Source organism: Pygocentrus nattereri, chromosome 13 (genome assembly GCF_015220715.1).
Source record: "Pygocentrus nattereri isolate fPygNat1 chromosome 13, fPygNat1.pri, whole genome shotgun sequence".
NCBI classification, from domain to species: Eukaryota; Metazoa; Chordata; class Actinopteri; order Characiformes; family Serrasalmidae; genus Pygocentrus; species Pygocentrus nattereri.
The window spans coordinates 7,296,618-7,321,591 of NC_051223.1; the positions used below are offsets into that span (position 1 = coordinate 7,296,618).

At 41.8% G+C, this 24,974-nt stretch overlaps 1 protein-coding gene across 1 annotated transcript in view; it reads right to left on the reverse strand.

Moving 5' to 3' along the window:
• Positions 1 to 24,974, reverse strand: part of med24 (mediator complex subunit 24) — a 48,868-nt gene that overhangs the window by 23,270 nt on the left and 624 nt on the right. The window contains exons 2-16 of the mRNA XM_017692871.2: positions 23,958 to 24,096; positions 22,811 to 22,893; positions 20,061 to 20,099; positions 19,225 to 19,298; positions 17,877 to 18,100; positions 16,918 to 17,029; positions 15,870 to 16,020; positions 14,621 to 14,734; positions 14,198 to 14,245; positions 13,728 to 13,810; positions 10,713 to 10,799; positions 8,299 to 8,410; positions 6,477 to 6,619; positions 4,855 to 4,892; positions 3,053 to 3,135 (exon numbers count right to left, since the gene is read on the reverse strand). Of these exons, the coding sequence (XP_017548360.1) occupies positions 3,053 to 3,135; positions 4,855 to 4,892; positions 6,477 to 6,619; positions 8,299 to 8,410; positions 10,713 to 10,799; positions 13,728 to 13,810; positions 14,198 to 14,245; positions 14,621 to 14,734; positions 15,870 to 16,020; positions 16,918 to 17,029; positions 17,877 to 18,100; positions 19,225 to 19,298; positions 20,061 to 20,099; positions 22,811 to 22,893; positions 23,958 to 24,087 (1,521 nt within the window). The 5' untranslated portion in view covers positions 24,088 to 24,096. The remainder of the gene's footprint in view (positions 1 to 3,052; positions 3,136 to 4,854; positions 4,893 to 6,476; positions 6,620 to 8,298; positions 8,411 to 10,712; positions 10,800 to 13,727; positions 13,811 to 14,197; positions 14,246 to 14,620; positions 14,735 to 15,869; positions 16,021 to 16,917; positions 17,030 to 17,876; positions 18,101 to 19,224; positions 19,299 to 20,060; positions 20,100 to 22,810; positions 22,894 to 23,957; positions 24,097 to 24,974) is intronic.

Genomic DNA, 24,974 nt, shown 5'->3' on the forward strand with positions numbered 1-24,974 from the left:
CTCTTCAGGGATTTTTCTGCACATTTTGTGTTTGTGATTTCAGCATTTTACCATGTTACATCTAAAAAGGTCATAAACTACTTTTTTTTACCATAGTTGACGCAAAAAAAGTTGCATTATCAAGATTGTTAACTGCTAAAAATCAATGACGTACTATTACAGCTCAACAACTTTTTTTCAGCTGAAACAAAACTTTTTCATTTCCACATCAGTTGCTTTTATCTCTGTTTCAAATCTGTTCACTCTGTAAACACGTTCAGATCAGAGGTCTGTTGGTTTACCTCTTCCGTGACCACCTTAATTTCACGCAATCACCATTACTATTTATAGCGGTATGAAAAAGTATGTGCACTTCCTCCTGATTTCTTCTGTTTCTGCTTATCTGTCACACTTCAGATCCTCAGAAAGAAAAAGATTCTGCAACGCCTATACCACTTGTGTGAAAAAGTAACTGCACCTTTAGCAGCAACAACTGCAATCAATTGCCTCAATCGTTTTTTGCCCCGAGAAGAAATTTAGGCCCACGCTTCTTTGCAGAATTCCACCATACTGGAGGGCTTTTGAGTGCAAACTGGCCATCTAAGATCCTGTCACAGCATCTTGATGGGAGTTTAAGTGAGGACTTTGACTAAGCCACACTAATACCTTAGTTATAATTCTTCTGAGCCACTCGGAGGTAGAGTTTCAGATCATGGTCTTGTTGGAAAAACCCAACTGCGCTTGAGCATCAGCTCACAGAGTGATCAACGGACATCAGGATTTTCTGGCTGAGAGCAGAATTCAATCAGAGTTCAATTATGGCAAATTGCCAAGACCCTGATACAGAGCAAAGCATCTCAGCAATATCACACTACCACCACCATGTTTCACTGTTGGTGACTCTTGCTGATGCTCTTATTGTGCAAGGCTGTGTTGGCTTCAAATCAGATATACAGTGTCTTTCAAAAAAGGTCCAATTCTGACTCATCAGTTCACAGAAGATGAATCCAAAATCCTTGGGGTTCAAGTTGTTTTTTGGCGATGTGAGATGTTGCTTTTGGTTAGCAGTGGTTTTGCCGTGCAGCTCTCCCTGAATGACAATTCTATCAAGTCTCTTTCTAATAGTGGATTCATGAATGCATGACCTTATCTGAGGCAAGGCCTGCAGCTCCTAAGATGTTCATCTGGCTTCTTTTGTAGATGAGACGTCCAACGATTACATTGCTGGAGTGGTTCTATATAAGTTTAGATTCAGTGGGTCTAACAATCATGCCTGTATGGGTCAACTTCAACAGAGCCCAATTACCATATAATTTGGTTCATGGGTTAGAAGTGTGATTATGGGAATTTTTCACCATTCTTCCAGAATCGCATTTGTGAGGTCAGACATTGATGTTGGACGAGAAGGCCTGGCTCACAGTCTCCGCTCTAATTCATCCCAAAGGTGTTCTATCGGGATGAGGTCCGGACTCTGTGCAGGCCAGTCAAGTTCTTCCACACCAAACTCGCTCATCCATGTCTTTATGGATCTTGCTTTGTGCACTGGTGTGCAGTCAAACTGTCCAAAATCTATTGGTGCTGAAGCATTAAGAGTTCCTTTCACTGGAACTTTCAACTCCTGAAAAACAACCCCACACCATAATCCCCCCTCCACCAAACTTGGTACACTTGGCACAATGCAGTCAGATAAGTACCGTTCTCCTGGCAACTGCCAAACCCAGACTCTGTCCATCGGATCGCCAGACGGACAAGCACGATTCATCACTCCAGAGAACACGTCTCCACTGCTCTAGAGTCCAGTGGCAGCGCTTTACACCACTGCATTCAGCGCTTCACATTATGTTTGGTGATGTAAGGCTTGGATGCAGCTGCTCGGCCATGGAAACCCATTCCATGAAGCTCTCTACACGGTTCTTAAGCTAATCTGAAGGCCACATGAAGTTTGGAGAGTTTGGAGTGATTGAATCTGCAGAAAGTTGGTGACCTCACTGACCCCACTGGCCGACCACTCTGTGGCTGAGTTGCTGTCATTCCTAATCGCTTCCACTTTGTTGTAAAACCACTGACAGCTGACTGTGGAATATTTTGTAGTGAGGAAATTTCATGACTGGACTTGTTCCACAGGTGGCGTCCGATCACGGTACCACGCTGGAATTCACTGAGCTCCTGAGAGCGACCCATTCTTTCACTAATGTCTGTAGAAGCAGTCTGCAGGCCTAGGGGCTCGGCTTTATATACCTCTGGTCATGGAAGTGATTGGAACACCTGAACTCAATGATTTGGATGGGTGATTGAATACTTTTTGGCAATATAGTGTATTACGTTAATAATTGTTAATCAATAATAGCTTCGACACTGTACATTGAAAAGTTATAAACTATATATATATCAAACTGTAATTCAATGCTTTATTTGCAATTTAAATTATTATTTACAATTTGTAGGTTTACATGATAAGAAGTTATAAATATTAATAAATAATATCCTGTTATTATCTACTTAAATAGTTTATTTTAACAAAATAACTACAAACAGCTACCTGATCAGCGAGATCTGGTCACTTATTAAAACACAAATTCTAAATATTCATTTTATTATAAATTTCTGAGCAATGCTTTTGTAATTTAGGTAGAATCATCCACAGGTTTGCTCATCAAAAACATCTTTATTTTACAGCAGCATACAAATTGTTTCTAACTCAAAGGATATTATCATCAAATTAGAATAATTTTGCACAAGCATCTGCAGCAAAATTGGCCTCATATTATATTTTGACTTCTAAGACTTAAAACAGAGCATAGAGCAAAACAATTGATATTTACTTCTAAAGTACTGAAAGCACAGACAGTACATCTGGAAAGCCACAGGTGCTGGATAACTCATATGTGCATTTTCCTCTGAACCCACATATGAAAAAGTGAAAGCAAAAGCACTGATGTGTCCGTTTAAATGACACCTACGTTTTATGCATGGAGTGTGAGTCAGTTCACAGGTATTTACCGCAGTTGCAGTAGCAGTTATTTATACAGCATATGATCAGTGCATTGTAGCGTGTACGTGTGGGCATACTGACCTCTGAGCCGTAAGTCTGGACGACATGGCAGAGCATTAGGAAGGAGATGTCGAACAGCAGAGCTCGCACTGAAGCAGATTTAGCTGGAAAAATAAGGAAATTACACTGCTGTACTGCTACAACTTTGGCTCAGAATTATTAGAAATTAGAAACCTCAATTACAGAAACGCTGTAACAGTGTGAAATGCAAATAAAAGCACAGAAAGCAGTGACCTCGTTTTTTTGTAAATCTATACTCGTTCTGAAAATGGTGCCTGCAACACATTCCAAAAAATGCTGGTACATGTTTGTACACCCAGGTCGAGGCTTTCCACTTTTCCAAAAATCTCAACGAATACTCCAACTGTTAAAAAAACAACGATCGCATTACATAATTCACCCTCTATGGGGCATAATATCAAAAGACTAATCTATGTGCATAATGGGCAAGGCCAAAAAGCATAACTGACCTTCAATCCCTCAGATGACACTGCATAAAAACACATGCTTCTGTGTGCAATATCACTACCTGGGCTTGGGAATGTTTTCACAAACCGCTGTCAATACACACCATTCTATGCTGCATCCACAAATGCAAGTTAAGAGTGTACTACACACAGTAAAAGCCATATTCAACAATATTCAGAATTGCCTCAGACTTCTTTAAACTCATCTGAAGTGGACTGATGCACAGTGGAAACGTGTACTGTGGTATGATGAGAGTTTATGGAAATAACGGACGCTGTATTCTCTGAGCAAAAGAAGAAAAAGCCCATCCAAATTGTTACCAGCAAAAAGTTCCAAAGCGAAGTTCTGTTATTGTGTTGGAGAAGGGGATGTTATTATACATGCACATCTGTGAAGGCATTGTGAAAGGTATCTACATATTTTGGAGCAATATACACTCCCCGGCCACTATATTAGGTACATCTATTCAATTGCTTGTTAACACAAATAGCTAATCAGCCAATCACATAGCTGCAACTCAATGCATTTAGGCATGTAGAGGACTTTGAACTTGGCGTGGTTGTTGGTGCCAGACGGGCTGGTCTGAGTATTTCAGAAACTGCTGATCTACTGGGATTTTCACGCACAACCATCACTAGGGTTTACAAAGAATGATGTGAGCGGTCAGAGGAGAATGGGCAGACTGGTTCGAGATGATAGAAGGGCAACCGTAACTCAAATAACCAACCAAAATCTCTGAGGAACGTTTCCAACACCTTGTCGAAAGTATGACACGAAGAATTAAGGCAGTTCTGAAGACAAAAGGGGGTCCAACCTTTTCTTAGCAAGGTACCTAATAAAGTGGCCGGTGAATGTATGTTGCCTTCTAGACATCATCTTTTTCAGGTACACCCAGGTTTATTTCAACATGACAAGGAAGATTCTGCACATGTTACAACAGCATGGCTGATGCTGATCAGAAAGTGGTGGTGCAGGGCTGTAATGGCCTGTCTGAACTGAAAAACGTGTCAGTTTATGAAGTTCAAAATACACCAATGAAAGCCCTGCACAGTTATGCAGCTAAAAGCTTGTAAATCCACTTTCAAAGCTGGGTTAATGTCCCCAAACGTTTACAGAGTAAACAATGCACGCATCAAATTTGGAATAGGCATACATTTGACGGAAAAAAAAAAGTTTATAAGGTAAAACATTAAATATATTGTGTTTGTGCTGCCCAATATTACACAGGACAAACAGAACTGAACTAAATCACTGCTTTCTGATTTTATTAGTATTTCACATACTGTCCCAACCTTTTTCAATTTACTCTCTGTCGAAGGAGAGCAAGAATGTATGATCAAGAGTATCCAACTCACATCCTTCTCCGCTGATGTGTTTTGGAAACTCATTCAACCTGCAAAAAAAAAAAAAAAAAAAAAAAAACATTTCACTGCACGATCAGAGCAAACGCAGCTCTAACAGAAATTAAGATGGACATTTTTGCTTTAAAGAGGTAAATATTTGGCAGTGGTCACCAAGCCTGACTCCTGAAGACCTTCCTGGTAGCTAGACTAGGTTTGACAGAGCAGAAGATTTTCTCAGTTTTTTTCAGAGGTTTTTTCAGTTAGTAAGCAAGCAAAGTTTATTTATATAGCGCTTTTTACAACAGGTTTTTGTCAATAGTTAGTATTGATGGCCTGCTCCTTAAGCCTGCACCTGTTGTTAGAAATCTTGGTGTTTTACTCGACCCATCACTTAATTTTGATCTGCATTTCAAGTTCCTCACTAAGACTGCGTTCTTTCATTTACTTAACATTGCTCGTCTTCGACCGTTCCTGACTGAAAGCTGCAGAAACTTTGGTTCATGCCTTCATTATGTCCCATGTTGACTACTGTAACTCCCTCTTTGTTGGTCTCCCTGTAAAGTCTATACTAAAGCTACAGTACATTGAGAGCTCTGCGGCTAGAGTTCTCAGCCATACTCAGCGTTCCGCTCACATCACCCCCATTCTCTCTCAGCTACACTGGCTACCGGTCTCGTCCCGTATAAAGTTTAAAATTCTAATACTCACTTTCTAAGTACCTGCTTCCCCCTACACCTCAGAGAACTGCTGACCTCTTACTACTGACTCCCTCTCGCTCTCTCAGGTCTTCCTGCAATAACTTACTTGCTGTCCCAGCACCAGACTCTCCACTTTGGGAGGGAGGTCCTTCAGTGCCACGGCCTCCAAACTCTGGAATTCTCTTCCTCAATCCCTCTGGGACAGCTCTTCTTTTTCCTCTTTCAAATCTGACTTAAAGACTTTTCTCTTTAATGCACATTTTTCCTCCTCCTCCAGTTTTTTTTTTTTTTTTTGCCCATACTCTGTGAAGCAACCCTGGGTTTGTGAAAGGCGCTATATAAATGTAACATTATTATTATTATTATTATTATTATTATTAGGAAATAAAGCCTCCAAGGGCCCACAGATCTTCTCTGGCTTGACCAAAGAAATTAACCTGTGGTCTTGGGACCCTTGGGAACCCTGCTTCAGTTTCCTGCTGGTGGGAACACACTGATACAGCAGTCCCTACCAAAAGAGCAGCACATCAACACGGACTCGCATGAAGGAAGTGTGGTGGACTCACATAATGCCCATTGTCAAAGTACCGTCTACAGTAAGTGGTCATTTTGGCTTGGGTTACTTGTATTGTGCATGTAAACAGAGATTTTCACCTGATTGTTGAGTAGAGCGAGTATATAAACACCTCACTCCAAATCTAAAATCAGAATGAATTCAATCGGATTGGCGAAAACCACCAATGGAAACACAAATTCGCATGTAAACACAGCCCATGTTGGAAAAACCCAAACAGCCTTGATCATGCCGCTTTTTACAACAAATACTGTGATATTTGAAAAAGAAAAAGGAGTCAGAACGTTTAGCCAGATTGACTGATAATCTTAGCCAGTCTTCAGCACTAAATCCCAGCCAATCAGTCTTCAGCATTAGCTTACTTAATGAACTTGCGGGCGAAGGACTTGAGTTTCCCCGTGGCTGCGGCGGCCGCCAGGAGCAAGTCCAGACTCTTCCCTGACAACATGTGACCCAAAACTCCCAGTAATCCCTCCGGAGACTTGGAGTGATCAGCATCCACAGTCTAAACAGGGAGAGAGAAACAAAATGTGTCACGTTTTTAACTGCAGTTCCAGGGCATTTAACATGTATATTTATCCACCTGATCCACAGCATCAGTACATTCCAGTGGTTGTCAATGCTGGTTCTCAAGTTTGGCACAGGTTCATGTTTTGCATTGCTTAGCTCTGATCTACGCCACCGAGCCAACTGGAATGAATTCATACGAATCTATTGGTGTGTTAAAGTGCATGCCTCAACCCGGCGGGGACACACTTTCTGGGTAGCGTCAGGCAAATGGTCTCAGTAACTAGAATGAGCACAGCTGGACCGAGAGGTGGTTCTTCCCGCCACCTTTCTGCTCACTCATAACCTCCAGTTATCTAGTCAACTGAAAGAATAGATCCCCCTCTTATGTGGGGTGCTCCTCCCCTAGGATAAACCATTACTGTCTTGGGTTAAAACAAGTGCTTCAGATAATTAAATATAACTACAGACAAGAGAAAATACATTTGCCGTTCTTCATTTATCGTTATATTTACTTCAGGTCATGTACATGTCTATCTATGCTTCAATGTACACTTAAAAGGAATTTTCTCTCTCTCATACTGGTCTTGTCCTTCCCTCCTCTTCTATAGAGGATGGACTCACCCAGGTAGATAAAGCTCAGGTGAACCCATTCAGTTCGCTTTTGCAACACAAAAGATAATCAGTCCTCAGGTAAGTACAGGTAAGTATATATGACCAGTCTTCATGCTGTGATGTGTAAAAGGGAGGGTACCTTTACATCATCACAGTTGGAATATGCTAGAAACACATCCGGAATTTTTACTTAGTTCTTTAAGTACAGCATGGAATTTTGTATGGAAATGTATCATTTAATGTACTTTAATGAAATAATCACTTTAATTCAACTTAATTCAAAGCCATGGAGCGAAAGCATTTCTTATTCCAGCTATTTCAAAACGAATGCACTATTATTACTTGAACGCTGCTACATAACCACAGCATTAACATGTGATGGCAGATGTCATGTACCATCATGGGTTCGGTTCAGTAATGGTGTGTGTCATGTTACCATTACTGTCAATTGTCATGACACATGGCATAATATCTGACATGATGCTTGTCACAGCTTGTGTCACATGATCAGTTGTCTGCGGTTAAGAAAAGTGTAAATGTAGCTTAATGAAAGTTGATTTGATCGTAACGCTCTGCTTTATGCTTCAATTTACTTTCATGAATTGCAATTATATTTGAATATATTTTTAATGTAACGAAAGTATAAATTATTAGAAAGAATAACTATTTTCAAATTAAAATACTTCAAAGAAATAATTATTCATTTCCTTCTTTTTAAAAGAAAGTCTGAACTTTCCGCATTTCTGTATAATTTAAGGAATTTTAAAGGAATGTAATCAATTATAATGACTTTTTAATGTATTTTATGGGACGCTGCATTTAAAGCGTCTCTCCATGTGAAGCTTTTATAAAAATCATCATTATTTAAATAGACAAATAATACAAATTCCATACATATTTCCCAGCTCAGAGAGACACTGATATTCCTACTTATGATTCAGGACAGGTGTGGAGTAGTGACTCATGACTCACAGCGGGACAGGATGTGGAAACAGAGGAAAGTACATGGATGATCAGCAGTGATATGTTATGGTAAGCTGGAAGTAAATCAATGCTGGGCACCTTAAGTATGTTAGTGACAGTGGGCTCTGCGCGCAGTATGAGGCCCGGGTTGGGCTGGATGTTGGCGTTCTCTGCTGTCTTCAGCTTCGGGGCGTACTCCCTGTCCTCCGCCCTGCAGAAACACAGACAGACACCAAGGGACTTTTTACGGTTATTGAAAATTTTTGATTAACAGATGCTGAAAAACGCACCTGATTGTTGTGCAAAGGCCTGTTTTTACACAGAAGAGAACCAATTTTTCTAAATTTCTACATAACTAAATGACATAAATAAAGTAATTCAGAGATGTTTGGTGCAAAATGCTCCATTCTAGAGAAACTCCGAACTGCTCACAGTGGTAGTGAAGGGAAACAGACGTCTGAAGCCTCTAAAAGCTCCCTCATAGAAAAGTTAAAGTACTTGAGATTTTGGCATAAAATGTCCATGCAGGCCCCCTTGAGGCAAAACATAGCCCAAAGCCTCAACTTTTGGCTTAAAATGTCATTTTTAAATGTATTCATGGTAGAGTGGTACACACAGGGCATTCAAAGCAAAAAAGGCACCATGAAATGAACGTTTTTCTGATTTTACCATCATCGAGATGACATGTAGGGAGGTCACTCCCAACTTCTTCTTCTTCTTCTTCTTTCAGCTGCTCCCTTTAGGGGTCGCCACAGCGGATCATCTGCCTCCATCTTGCCCTATCCATTGCCTCCTCTACTTTCACACCAACCATCTCCATGTCCACCTTAACTACATCCATAAACCTTCTCTGAGGTCTACCTCTTCTCCTTCTACCCGGCAGCTCCATCTCCAACATTCTTTGCCCAATATATCCACTATTCCTCCTCAGCACATGTCCAAACCATCTCAACCTGGCCTCTCTGGCTTTATCTCCAAACTGCTTCACCTTCACTGTCCCTCTGATCTGCTCATTTCTAATCTTGTCCCCGCCTTGTCACTCCCAACGGAAATCTCAGCATCTTCATCTCCGCCACCTCCAGCTCAGCCTCCTGTCTTTTAGGTCACTCCCAACAACACACAAAAAATATGACACCGTCACTGGGGCAGTACCCTTTTTGTCACTGTGGTGGTACCCTCAGGGGTACATCCCTTTACCTTTAGTCAGGGAACATAACGGTACCAGAAATGATATTTTCTAAGTTGTACTGGCTCCACACCCTGTCTCACCTCCAGGCTTGGGTCTCTTTTAATACATTAGTTTATAAAAAGATACAAATGTCTACTTTTCCACTAAGATAAACTTCTTTAAGGTACACAGTTGGACCCTAAAACTGCTGTTGCACCTTTGAGGGTACACTTAGTGTTTGTACCTTGATTAATGGATCATGTACCTGCATAGTACCTTTATTTCTAACAGTGTATATTATCCAACAAGAACATTTCCGCAAGTGGTCCATAATGTGTTTGGAACGAAACCCTTCAGTCATTACTTTTCTTTGCTATGTCAAAATGTCATATACAAAGGTAATAATGGCCAAATAGGTGAATTACTAATAAACAGTCCATTTGTAGCCCTTTAAGGGCGACTATTTCTGTGCTCTTATCAATGCTGATGTTGTGTTTATCTTAAAAATGTACATTAGGCAACGTAACAAGGCTGAAAACACAGAGATTTACATACACACGTAAAGGTAAAGTACAGGCTATTATCATCCAGTGAGGGGAAGTAGCTGCTGAGTTTCCCATGAGGCTCAAGCTGGCTTCCTATTTGTTATTCAGCTTCTTATTAAAACTTACCATTTCACCTTAAATAGAGCAGCAGTAGCATGTAACTGCTGTTCCATTTAAGGTGGAACTGAAAGTCTTACTATAGCAGTGCGTTCTCTCCTCACTCCGGTAGCTGACACATCTGGACAATATCTTCCCGAATGATTCAGCGTATGTGAGTTATTAACACAGGCATCTGACCCATGTGTTGAGCAATTAGAGCACACTGTCAACATTCATCAGTGCATCACTCTCGATCCATCATTACTGCACTAGACTCACCATATTAAACAGCTTGGCTAATCAAGCCAGTTTTTTCCAGTTCCAGGAGCTGTGCAGTGGATGTTTTTAACTTTTGCGGTTATTACCTTTAGGAATATAAGGGATTTTGCAATACAGAACTAAAGAAGCCATTCCAGTTATCATACATTTCCCATTTTATAGCATTAAGTGGAGCTGTATTCGATTCGGAGACCATTCGTCATCTCGCAACCCCCATATAAAAAAAATATATATATATATTAAAATGTATACTGTGACTCCCCTAATGACCAGCAATATAATTCCTAAGAGAAAAGGAAATGGAGGAAACAACAGGAGGGAAGCTAAATAGAAAGGCAGATGAAAAGGAATTAGCAGTGGGCGCAGGTTTGAGTGCACCGGACGGTCAGACTATTGTCACTGATGATAAAAAAAGGCCTTACCGTTTGGCAGTGAGAGCAACCGTGTTGGACTCGGACAGCAGGCCCAGTTTATTGCACTCCTGAAGCAGCAGACTCAGACAGTCACAGCTACACACAAAGGAAAGAAACACAGCCAATAAACGCACACGTAAGATCACACCTAGGCCCACTCCCATTTCTTATTTTTTACCCCTTGTTTTCGAGTGTCTCCTTGCCCCTTGGAACTGAGTTACAACGGGTAGTGGTTGAATCTTCCTCTACAAAATGGGACCCTCAACTAAAAAGAGCATTACTTCATTAACAGCTACTAGCGCTGCTCTGTGGACCCGGCCCAAAGACATTGAGATATATAAATACAGTGATTATCGTAATTTTTTAAAGGAGAAAATTCTCCCATTTGTGGCTTTCTTTGGTCTCTTTTGCAGTCACCTTGCTGGTTGGTGTCTATTTGAATTGAGTCTCTGAAAAATCTCCATTTGGAGGGTCATATAGCCCTGACACTTCACCCTACCAACCCTATCTCAACATAAAGCGGGACACCCTACTCCTTAGACAGACAAAACGAAGGTGTAAGGGCTAAGTGGTAGGGCAAAGGGTGAAATGGGATTGGGCCTTAAACATATAAATTACTGAGCTGGGCAATGTGATGTTAATGTATCATGACAAATTAAGCCACAACATGCTTTTCTGAGTATCCACCTCGTTCCTGCACCTGAAGATGCCTTGAGTGGCTTATGGCCTGAACTTCCCTAAACAGATGACACTTATAACATCCTAACAGAACAGAAATGTGATAATATATAAAAATGTCAAGATCTTTATTGTTGGAATGCTTTATAGCTTGTGTGCTGATGTTTGTAATCGAGTTGTCAGAGGATTCTATTTAAAGACTAATAAACAAATACACTTAAAAAGTCATTTCATTTAAACTTTTACATTTCGTTCAAAGTGAGAGCCAAAACTGTGAAGTGTGAAGTGAAATCTTACATGGCTATGTTTAATGTACAATGTGTTCCTTTAATTATGTTTTTTAAATAAATTTGAAAAACGTTGGGACAGTATGTGACCTGCTAATAAATAAGAGTGTTAAGCTGCCCTGCAAGGGAGTGGTGACCTGTCCAGAGTGTTGCATTCCGCCCAATGAGCACTGGGACAGGCTTCAACACCCTCAGGAGGATAAGCGTCTTAGAAGTGAGTGAGTGAGTGAGTGAGTGAGTGAGTGAGTGAGTGAGTGAGTGAGTGAGTGAGTGAGTGAGTGAGTGAGTGAGTGAGTGAGTGAGTGAGTGAGTGAGTGAGTGAGTGAGTGAGTGAGTGAGTGAGTAGTAAATTCTGTTTATCCTGTATAGGGCCGCCTTCATTGTATTTTGAGCTTCATAATGTACCACACGTTTTCAATGGGCACAACGTCTGGACTGCAGGCAGGCCAGTCTACCACCCACACTCTCTGATTATGCAGTCAAGCTGTTGTAACATGTGCAGAATGTTTCTTGGTGCTGTCGCGTTAAAATAAGCATGGACACCCCCAGAAAACATCAACTAGAAGGCAGCATATGTTTGTACAAAATGTGTGTGTGTGTGTGTGTGTGTGTGTGTGTACAATACATATACACATTGCCAAGTGCAATGCAAAGCGTAGAATGCAGTAGTGTAAAGTGCCGCCACTGGACTCTAGAGACGTGTTCTCTGGAGTGACAAATCACACTTCTCTGTCTGCTAATCTGGTGGACGAGTCTGGGTTTGGCGGTTGCCAGGAGAACGGCACTTGTCTGACTGCACTGTGCTAAGTGTGAAGTTTGGTGGAGGGGGGATTATGGTGTGGGGTTGTTTTTCAGGAGTTGAGCTCAGCCCCTTAGTTCCAGTGAAAGGAAGTCTTAATGCTTCAGCACCAAGAGATTTTGGACAATTTCATGCTCCCAACTGTGTGGGAACAGTTTGGGGACGGCCCCTTCCTGTTCCAACATGACTGCACACCAGTGCACAAAGCAGGTCCATAAAGACATGGATGAGCGGATTTGGTCTGGAAAAACTTGACTGGCCTGCACAGAGTCCTGACCTCAACCCGATAGAACACCTTTGGGATGAATTAGAGCGGAGACTTCTAGCCAGACCTCAACATCCAACATCAGTGTCTAACCTCACAAATGCGCTTCTGGAAGAACGGTCAAAAATTCCCACAAACACACTCCTAAACCTTGTGGAAAGCCTTGCTAGAAGAGTTGAAGCTGTTATAGCTGCTAAGGGTGGGCTGACATCATATTAAACCCTATGGATTAAGAATGGGCTCTCACTCAAGTTCACGTGTGTGAAGGCAGACAAGCAAAAACTTTTGGAAATATAGTGTGTGTGTATGAATTAGGTTAACGGTACTTTCACAAATGTGCAGGTTACCCACTAATACCACACCACACCATGACGGACCTTGGCTTTTGAACTTTACGCTGGTAACAATCTGGGCAATCCTTTCCTTCTTTGTCCCAGAGACCACAACCATTATTTTTTATAAACAATCTGAAAGGTTGGCTTGTCAAACGTCAGCACACATTTCCACTGTGCAATAGTCCAGTTCAGAGGAGCTCACATCAAGAGAAGTCAGAGGCATTTCTTGAGACTGTTGACATATGGCATCTGCTGTGCATGGTAGTGAAAAAACGTCTGTTTTTGGCCATGTGGTCATATCCATCACAGATGGATCATGATCACAGGTGGTGAGCATTGACCTATCCTTGCTCACAAAGGACGAGGCCTTTACTTCTTTAAAACTCAAGCACATGTTTAAGATGATTTTTGAACATTTACCAACATTACTCATCTTAAATTGCTCCTGTTTAGACATTTATTTTAAAAAAAAAGAAGCTGATTGTCTTTGTACTGTTTTCATTTGTACAAATGACAGCTTTCTGTTTTTATTTGAATTTTACATACTGTCCCAACCTTTTATGGAACTGGAGTCTTGCAATTAAATAAATCAGCAAGCCCACGCTACACATGCTAATGGTCTTTCTAGGCCCAATAATGGTGTGTCTGACTGTGACATACTTGCATCGCTGGTCTGCTTTGTCCAGCAGCGGCGTGAGCTTCAGCAGGTACTCAAACGCCATGTTCACGTCCTCCATGAAGTCCTGGTGAGAGAGCACACAGAGCCGTGTGGGTTTGTGTTTATATCCCAGTTACTTACAGCTAACTTCAAAACCTCAGCCTGAAAAAAAGCTATGAGAAAAAGCCTGTAATACTTCAGCTGCAAGTCCTGCTTAAAAGCTTGGACAGTTGAGCAGAGTTGAGTTATATGCAATGAATCTGACCTAATATAATGTATATAGTTCATCAGAGCGCAGGTGGTGTTCACATATGTAACGGCTTCACAATTCAATTGGATTTTGGGATCAAGGCCCGCATCTAGGCAAATGAGGGTGCTTTGTGGGGAGTGCATTCATATTTGTTGCCATGCTTAACCACTGTTCACAAGCCACTTGTGAGCAGATGGAGGGTGTAGTGGGCTTTAAACGTACCTTCTCTCCTTGCGGGTACTTCTTCAGCCTCAGCAAAACCTGTGGAATCTGAAAGCAGAAGAGAGATGTTTTTATTTATTTATTTATTTATTTACACCCCCCCCCAAAATATGTTAACTTCATAATAAAATGTGCAGACACGTGTTCACTGTAGAAAATCAACAAAACGTGCAACTTGATAAGATGCGCCCAAATTTTGCAAACAACTGTAAGCTTACATCATGTATTTGCTGCATTAGCCTCGTAACTCCAGTGCAACACTAAAAAAGCAAACTTCAGACATTAACTACATTTGAAGTAAGGAGGTGGAGGGGGGGGGGGGGGGGGGGGGGGGGGGGGAGATTAGTTATAATAATTTGCCAAACTATCACTTTAAGTCTCAGAGTGATCAGAATGCAGGAAACTGTCCCGCCAGATGCAGACCTTGAGGAAAGTGAAAGCGGTCCATTTGAGCTCCTCGGTACCCTCAGGGGACTCGATGAGTCCAGTGAAACAGGCTTTCCAGATTTCCAGAACGAACAGTGGAGCAGGAATTCGCTACAGAGCAAGAAAGATAAAGGCACACTACAGTTTAAAAAAGTTTTTTGCAACAATTCATATAATGTGGATTTAAATGCATGAAAAGATTTACCACTAAGACAGTAACTTTACACACACACACACACACACGCACACACACACACACACGCACACACACACACACGCACGCACACACGCACGCACGCACACCTCCTAAGCCACTTATACTTCTGGGCCAAAGTCATGTGGCCTTCAGATTCGCTCAAGAACAGCATAGAGAGCTTCATGGAATGGGTTTCCATGGCCGAACAGCTGCATCCAAGCCTTACATCACCAAGCACGATGAAAAGCGTGGAATGCAGTGGTATAAAGTGCTGCCACTGGACTCTAAAGCAGTGAAGACATGTTCTCTGGAGTGACCAATCACGCTTCTCCATCTGGAAATCCGATGGACAAGTCTGGGTTTGGCAGTTACCACGAGAACTGTACTTGTCTGACTGCATCCATAAAGGTCCATAAAGACACGGATGAGCGAGTTTGGTGTGGAAGAACTTGACTGGCCTGCACAGAGTCCTGACCTCAACCCTATAGAACACTTTTGGGATGAACTAGAGCGGAGACTGCAAGTCAGGCCTTCGTCCAACATCAGTGTCTAACCTCACAAATGGACTTCTGGAAGAACGGTCGAAATTCCCATAAACACACTCCTAAACCTTGTGGAAAGCCTTCCCAGAAGAGTTGAAGCTATTATAGCTGCAAAGGGTGGGCCGACATCATATTAAACCCTACGAATTAAGAATTGGAGCTCACTCAAGTTCATATGCGTGTGAAGGCAGATGAGCGAATATTTTTGGTAATATAGCATATATCTGCATGTCTTAATGGAACAGAAACACAGTCTCAACAAAGTGAGAGAAATGTAGGATACAGGCCCTTTAATTCTACATATTAATTTCATTATCAGTGATACATGGCTTTCAATTTAGAATCATCTACAGCTCTGGTCACTGTTGAGGACATACCTTTTTTTTTTTTTTAAAAACAGGTCCTTAGTTTTCTAATTATCTGAATGTTATCTCTAACATTGCTACAACACTGATTCCAAACTTTAGCAACACAGCTATGAATGCTGGGAGCTGTAGTCCAGTCCCACCTGCATCCTTTTGATCATCATGAGCTGCTCCACCAATGGCTGCGTCTCTCCTGTCAGGTTCATGGTCCCCTCCAGCATGATGAAGGCGTGAACTGAAGGGAAGGAGGTCTGGACCGGAGGGTCACAATGGATGCACAGCATCTGAGGGATGCTGACCGCAAGCAAAAGAGGAGAAAAACCGAGGAATATATAGAGTAAAATATATTTGCTGCCCTGTCTGATACAATCATACCAGCAGCACAATTACTACCATGACAGAGCCACTGATGTGCTGTTTAGGGCTGCATGACTTGGACATGTTCAGTAAAGCTACTGGATATCAGAGGATATGAGAAGCGTTAAATTACAATTAAAATTGTTTTGCCTGAGTGGATGTGCAGACACTCTGAATGGCTTTTTCATCAGAGGCTATAAAACTAATAATTTTTTTTCTGTATCCACCTATAAAATTTTTAAAATATTTATTTAATTTCTTATAAAACATCCTTATGGTGATACAGGTTTATAGCAGCCGTTACTGCTATTGCAAAACTCTGGAAGTGTTTGATCTCATAAATTTTGTGCAAAGTCTTCCCAGAAGAGCGGAGGCTGTTATAGCAGTAAAGGGTCCATTTTAATGCCCATAGCTCTGAACTGAAGATGTTCAACAAGCCCACATAGATATGATGGTCAGGTGTCCACATACCTTTGACCATACTGTGTATATTTTCAGGGAGGTTTTTGCCAGTGTTCTGTAAACCTCACAGCAGCAGCTACAAAAGGACAGTATCTGAGCGCAGTACGGCTGGGTAAATCAGTACATTCATCAACTAATATCTACTTGGCTTAACAGCCTCACTGACTCCCTTCTTGGACAGGCTCACACCCCCATACCAGATGACCTGTATTTCATTTTGAGGTCTAGCGTAACACTTTCGGGGAACTGAAAGTTCTACAAAAATGATAACGTTTATCCACAGTGACCACACTTCCAGAAAACTGACATAAGAAAGTCATTTCTGTTTAACGTAGGTCATAAAAGCTCAATGCAAGACGCCGGAACATTCACCTCTTCACCAGTGAAACACACTCCTCTAGCTTGCTCCTCAGCATCTGATTGGTCAAGCTGCTGAGATTTTCAGCGAGTCTGATCAAAGCTTGCTCCACATTGGTCCACGAGGCTGCAGAGACAGGCAGGACATACTGTATTCAGGCGTTGCACAAGAATTATTTCATCACATTCATCACACACACACACACACACACACACACACACACACACACACACACACACACACTCCAGAGGCTGTTCTTTCAGTTTCAGTCTATGTATGTTTTATATATAAAAAACACTCCAATCAGGCATAACATTATGACCACCTCCTTGTTTCTACGCTCTTTGTCCATTTTATCAGCTCCACTTACTACATAGGAGCACTTTGTAGTTCTACAGTTACAGACTGTAGTCCATCTGTTTCTCTGATACTTTGTTACCCCTCTTTTACCCTGTTCTTCAGTGGTCAGGACCCCCATGGACCCTCACAGAGCAGGTACTATTTGGTGGGTGGATCATTCACAGCACAGTAACACTGACATGGGGGTGGCGTGTTAGTGTGTGTTGTGCTGGTCTGAGTGGATCAGACACAGCAGTGCTGCTGGACTGAGAATAGTCCACCAACCAAGAACATAAAGCCAACAGCGTCCTGTGGGCAGTGTCCCATGACCACTCATAAAGGACTAGAGGATAACCAACACAAACTGTGGCAGATGAGCTGTCGTCTCTGCCTTTACATCTACAAGGTGGACTGACAAGATAGGAGTAGCTAATAGAGTGGACGGTGAGTGGACACAGTGTTCAAAAACTCCAGCAGCACTGCTGTGTCTGATCAACTCAGACCAGCACAACACAGACCTGTCAGTGTTACTGCAGTGCTGAGAATTATCCACCACCCAAATAGTATCTGCTCTGTGAAGGTCCATAACCGGTTACATAACCAGTCATCATGCTTCATTTTACACATCATTCACCCTGTTCCTCGAGGCGTGCGATGTGCACCAGGGCTCTATTCTTGGTCCGCTGCAGAAGGATCTCCAGGCGCTCCTGACAGGCTCTGAGGCTGACCTCTCCTGTGGGCAGTGCTCCAGGCTCTCTCAGCTTCTCGCAGTACCATGCGCAGCCCTGCAGAAGCCACACCAGAATGCCCAGCAGGGCACGGCAGAGGCCGATGCACTCCTCTGCTTTACCAAGGCAGCTAAGGACAAGCAGCAGAGAAGAGAGACGAGTGACCAGAGGAGAACACAGATACAGTCTCACAGACGAGATTATTCTAGAAACACAGCTCAACAGCTCAACATAGCTCAACAGCTCAACACAGCTCCACGTTCAACCATGGTTGAACATGGACTGCACTGGTGGCCCCTGTGTCTGTTTTAGAACTGCAGTCTCTCTTTCAGCTCTAAAGAGTTCAACAGCAAACGGTGGACTGAATATGTACTACATTCCACTTATTAGATGGTAAAAAAACCAAAACATTTTTAACAGGAGAAATGGGTTGGGTGAATGAGACAGCATGGTTTTGGGTGATTGGGACAGTGCTATAATGGGGGCTTTTCTTAAGGGGGGGGGGGGGGGGGGGGGGGGGGGGGGATATCAACCTGGAAAAAGAGAACTATTGTGTGTTCTCTGTATGCTCTACATTAGTTGTTCCCAATTTCTTTGTATGTGTGGACCCCTAATCGGCCACAAAAATGTTAATGGACTAACTGGATTCTGCTATGAGCAGTTGGCAAAGACCACCAAGTACACCTCAATACACTAACCAACCCCAAACCTAACACTAAGTTTAGCCTTGGCGTGTTTGAGTCTTTTTATTTTTGCTTTCTCTCAATTAAACGTCTTCAATTAAACTTGGGAGTTGAGAATTACAGGTGAACGAATTAATGTGGAGTCTGAATTCATCAAGATGAACACGAAAAGGAAAATGTGCTTGTGAAATTATATCAAAGTATGAATTACCACTCTGTTATAATCCCACTGACAGCTGACTGTGGAATATTTAGTAGTGAGGAAATTTCACGACTGGACTTGTTGCACAGGTGGCGTCCGATCACGGTACCACGCTGGAATGCACTGAGCTCCTGAGAGCGACCCATTCTTTCACTAATGTCTGTAGAAGCAGTCTGCAGGCCTAGGGGCTTGATTTCTATAGACCTGTGGCCATGGAAGTGATTGGAACATCTGAATTCAATGATTTGGATGGGTGACTGAATACTTTTGGAAATATAGTGTATCTATTAAAAAGGGCAACAATTATCATTCATTGTATAATTGTGTAACATTACACCTTTGCATACACCATAGCCCTGTGTGTCGTACCTGAGAGAGTGGGAGAACATGTCCATGATCTCCAAGAGGGATTTGACGCAGAGCTCTCGGGAGAAATCATCAAACTGGAGGCAAACAAACACATTCTATTATATATCTTTCCAGCAAATGATGTTGTAGACTAGAGGTCACTAATAGGAGGACTGCCGTCTGGGACAGTCCTATCTGGAGCTGGATCTATAAGCGATGAACACTTGAGAAATGTTTAATTTCCTAGCCTTTACAGTACCGGTTTAGCACCCAGGAAACTCACTGGACTGAAACTGTCAGTGTGTGGGGAATAAGTTTTAAGTATGGTGGCCAAATCCAGAATTTATGCTAATTAGTGGTGTATGCAGCCACAAACATTTGCATGGGCTGTATGATCTGCATGTAATATCGTATTATAATAATACTGCTCTATTGCTGTTAAATGTGCTGTAATATAAGCTCATTGATAAGGCTGGGTATCAATACCGATATCCTGACTTATGCCTGAACAATACTTCACATACTTGCTTTTAAATTACAAAGAGTGGGCGTGGCTTAAGCCAGAAATGAGTGCGAGTTGCTGGGAGTGGGCAAATTTACTGACCAGAACAGATGACAGGCTAAGCAAAGAAGCTATAACATTAAGAACATGCAGAAGAAATTGATTCAGGCTAATACGCTTACTGGCTCAATGACACTGAGAACACAGAATAGAACTTAGTTACTGACATTATTAATCAATGCTATAAATGTACTGAATTTTAATACCCAGTCTTAGTCAGCGCTGAGCGCGTGAAGCGCTGTTGTAGGACAATTACTTCTGCAGAATGGAAATGATTTGATGGATGATTACCAACCTTGCTGACTGCCGTGAGAACACTGGAGCAGGACACCATCTACAGGACAAACAGAGGCAGAGGAAAATGGAAAACAGTCACTCACTGATTCTGGTTAGGTCAGCGAGGACAGGTAAAAGCCAGCTATGGTGCTACCGTTGAAATGATTTAGCCTGAAATTAAATGGTCATTCACAAACACACTTTGAAAAATAAAATTTAAGGTAACTAGAAGAAATTAAGTACACCTTTGCTTTGACTTTCTCAGCTCCTAAAGCAACTATTACTGAATCTAAATAAACTCAAACATGATGGAAGGAGTTCGACAACGGACAAAACTCAAACAAATACTTTACACTTCCTGTCTTTAAAGCAGAAAATCTTTTGCATATTCTAATCAACTGTAAATAATAAGTTATATTATTATTATTATAGTAAATTCATATTTTAAAGTACATTTTATGAAAATAAAATAAATTATACATTTATATACACAATTACTATATTTAATATACATTATATTTCCAAAATAATTTGCTCGTCTGTCTTCACACGTATATGAACTTGAGTGACATCCCATTCTTAATCCATAGGGTTTAATATGATGTCGGCCCACCCTTTGCAGCTATAACAGCGTCAACTCTTCTGGGAAGGCTTTCCACAAAGGTTAGGAGTGTGTTTATGAGAATTTTTGACCGTTCTTCCAAAAGCACAATTGTGAGGTCAGACATTGATGTTGGACGAGAAGGCCTGGCTCACAGTCTCCGCTCTAATTCATCCCAAAGGTGTTCTACTGGGTTCGGGTCAGGACTCTGTGCAGGTCAGTCAAGTTCTTCCACACCAAACTCGCTCATCCATGTCTTTATGGACCTGCTTTGTGCACTGGTGCTCAGTCATGTTGGAACAGGAAGGGGCCTTCCACAAACTGTTCCCACAAAGTTGGGAGCATGAAATTGTCCAAAATCTTTTTGTGCTGAAGCATTAAGAGTTACTTTCACTGGAACTAAGGGGCCGAGCCCAAATCCTGAAAAAGCAACCCTAACACCATAATCCCCCCCTCCACCAAACTTTACACTCGGCACAATGCAGTCAGACAAGTACCGTCTCCTGGCAACCGGCAAAACCAGACTCGTCCATCAGACTTGTCCATCAGATGATTAGTCACTCCAGAGAACACGTCAGAGGTGTAAAGTGGCGGCACTTTACACCACTGCACTCGACACTTTGCAATGCGGCATCCGCTGACCCCTCTCTGTCATTTTACGTAGATGACCACTTCGTGGCTGAGTTGCTGTCGTTCCCAATCGCTTCCACTTTGTTATAATCCCACTGACAGTTGACTGTGAAATATTTAGTAGTGAGGAAATTTCACGAATAAACTTGTTGCACAGGTGGCGTCCGATCACGGTACCACGCTGGAATTCACTGAGCTCCTGAGAGCGACCCATTCTTTCACTAATGTCTGTAGAAGCAGTCTGCAGGCCTAGGGGCTCGGCTTTATACACCTGTGGCCAAGGAAGTGATTGGAACACCTGAATTCAATGATTTGGATGGGTGACTGAATACATTTAGAAATACAGTGTATGTTTTAAGCATTATTGTTATAATTCTTAGAAATAATAAATTATAACTGAATTGAAAAAAGTATCAGCACTGCTGAATTTAAAGTGCCACTATTACAGCTTTGATTTCTAACACTAGTGCTGGTCTAAATTACTTCACAGACTTCAGATGCTTGTTAGTGTTCCTACAGGAAAAAATAATACTTCCGTCACAAAAAATTAATATTTGCCTTGGCATAATTCACTGTACTAAAATATTGTGGGGTATAAAGTGTTCACAGAAGCTCCCGAATAATAAATAAGGAAATGGATACCAACATGATTCATACTGGAGTATTATTCAGCCCAGCCCCAACTAACACATCAAAATTTCAGTAGTGATGTGCTTTTTTAACATTTCTGCATAACAATAGTGGTTGAGACGTAAACAAAGTCAGAGTTAGAACTGTTCACAGTGGTGGTGATAGGAACCAGACCGACACCCAAAAAAGCTCCCTCACAATGTTATACACAAGTTATTACAATGTAATGAGCAATGAGGTCTGCCCAACTTAAAATGATACATAGTAACTGATTACATGGGTTTTCTTGAGTTGACTCAACTTGAAGCCACCAGAGTTCACACGATTCAAATTTTTTAGCTGAGTCAAAAATTCTCCCAGCTACAGTTTCTAGGTCTGCAACTCAGTTAGATGAACAAAACTGAATTTCCCCACAACCTGGCGCTCCTTTAATCACACGCATCTTTTCCTTTTGGGCTTCTGGATGTGGACGGCTATGGCATTGCTGGGATTCAAACTCACAACCTCCTGATTTTGGGAGTATTTATTAGACAGTTGCTCCACACGACATGATGCCATGCTTTAAAAGTTAAAACTACAAATATTTAGTGACGCAGCGCCTGGGAAGCAGTTGGGGGTTAGGTGCCTTGTACAAGGGCACTTCAGTCACACACTGTCGGCTCAAATCGAATCTGGTTCCCTAACCTCCAGCCCATGACTGCCCCACTGTGGATGACAATGGCAAGAACTGGGATTGGTCATGATGCCCACAGCACACACTAAACAGTGGAAGCAATAGGTTAGAGGCTTATTTGCATACTGCACACCAATGATTTCACCAGGAGCTGTAAACTGCTCATAGAAGGATCCAGAAACCTGGTAAGCAGCGTTGGTCCATGTGAGGCTGTATTTCTTCTTAAAAGACTGACCTGAGAACTGATGGCATACTTCAAGTAGGAGAGAATTAGGGGGTTTGGTGAAGGTCCGATCATCGCCTGCTCCAGCAAAGCCTCTACAACAGGACAAAAAAACAGCAGTTACATAACATGGCTTGAAACGAGCATCTGACCATTTAGGCATGCAGTGTGCCTGTCATTTTAAAGAGCTATATCACGAAAAAAATCATTTTCCTTATAATTTCAGTATCAAAAATCTGTAGTATATAACCAGAAAGTACTGATCACTGCACAGACCAGAGAGTCCACATGTGGACACTAAGCTGCAAAAACCTCCAGCTTTGAGCTCCCCGAATTTGTGACGTCGCAAATCCCAACACGCTGATATTTATTCACCTATTCAGCCCATACCAGTTTAGCTCCGCCTATTCATGAATAAGTTATAAGCAGTGTTTCAACATGGACATATTTTTGAATGAGGCCCAATTCAGGGCAGCCAATCAGAACCAAGCACATTTACATCCACTGATCAGTTATAGCATTAAAACCACCTCCTTTTATTTACACTCACTCTCCACTTTTATCAGCTCCACTGACCATATAGAGAGAACTTTGTAGATCTACAATTACAGCCTGGAGTCCATCTCTGCTTTCTTTGTTAGCCCCCTTTCACCGAGCAGGTATTATTTGGGTGGTGGATCATTCTTAGCACAGCAGTGCCACTGACATGGAAGGGTTGTGTTAGTGTGTGTTGTGCTGGTATGAGTGGATCAGACAGGAGTTTTTAAACACTGTGTCCACTCACTGTCCACTCTATTAGACGCACCTACCTTGTTAGTCCACCTTGTAGATGTAAAGTCAGAGACGACAGCTCATCTGCTGCTGCACAGTTTGTCTTGGTCATCCTCTAGTCCTTCATCAGCGGTCACAGGCCGCTGCCCACATGACACTGTTCGATGGATATTTTTGGTTCTTTGTCCAGCAGTGACACTGAGGTGTTTAAAAACTCCAGCAGCACTGCTGTGTCTGATCCACTCGTACCAGCACAACAAGAAGGTGGTTTTAATGTTCTGTCTGATTGGTGTATATCAGTCTTAAAGGCACTGCAACCAACAGGGCACTATAAGCATTAAAAGCAAATTCTGCAGAACACAGTGAAGTAGCGTCACCCAAATCACACCTGCCAGATTGAGGTAGTCCCATGTTGCGCCTTTGGGGCAGTTTTTCTTAATGTTGATGGCCCACTGGTAGTCGCTCCAGCGCTCCTTCCATGCCTGCAGGATGGCCTGCTTCAGGTTTACCACCTTCATCTTGCAGAACTGGAAAATGAGACTCACACAAGTAAGGACAACCAGACATTTTCATTTCTGCGTAATTTAGCCATGGAGATGTAAACCAAGTCATTCAGAGTGGTTTAATGTGAAAAGGTTCATTGTAGAGACTGAGATGTCTCTACAGTGGTGGTGAATGGAACCAGGGGTCAACACGACTACAAGACAGATATAGCCATTTTATTTACTATCTAGAACCGCCAATGAACCTGCAGGAGTTTTAATATGTAAATCCAAAAAGAAAAAGTTTTCTTATAGGACTACTTTGCCTTACAACTATATAAACTGAACCTAATATATCAAATCCTGTGAACTTTTAGTTTGGCAATCCACATTAAGTGTTCGAGCTGTCTGAAAAAAGTGATTGTTGATGGAAAAAAAGGCCTGTGGTCACTTGCATGAAGTTGATTTTGGCCTTTTTTTCCCTATTTATAATACTTTATACTAACAATGTTTGCTCTCTGGTGTAGACCAGAGGAGGATGGGTTCCCCTTCTGACTCACGGGGGGCTCAGACCCGCATTTTCTTTTCTTTTTCCTTCTGTAAATCTGCTTTCTGACCACACCTGTTGTAAAAAGCGCTATATAAATAAACTTTGCTTTGCTATTGATCTTAAGTAAGCTTCAGGTAAATGTTTAACTGGGAAGTAAAAAAAAAGAAATTCCATAATTATAACTCGTTTTAGGTCATAAGTTTAAAGTCTGAGTTACACTGATATCTACAGCTTTAAATGTATCCCTTAAGTATGTAACTTAAGAGAAACGCCTTTGAAATTAAACACTGTGTAGACGTGGATGTCTGGTTCCTATCACCTCCACTGTGAACAATTCTGACTCTGAACGTTTGTCTAGAGCAGAGCATTTCAC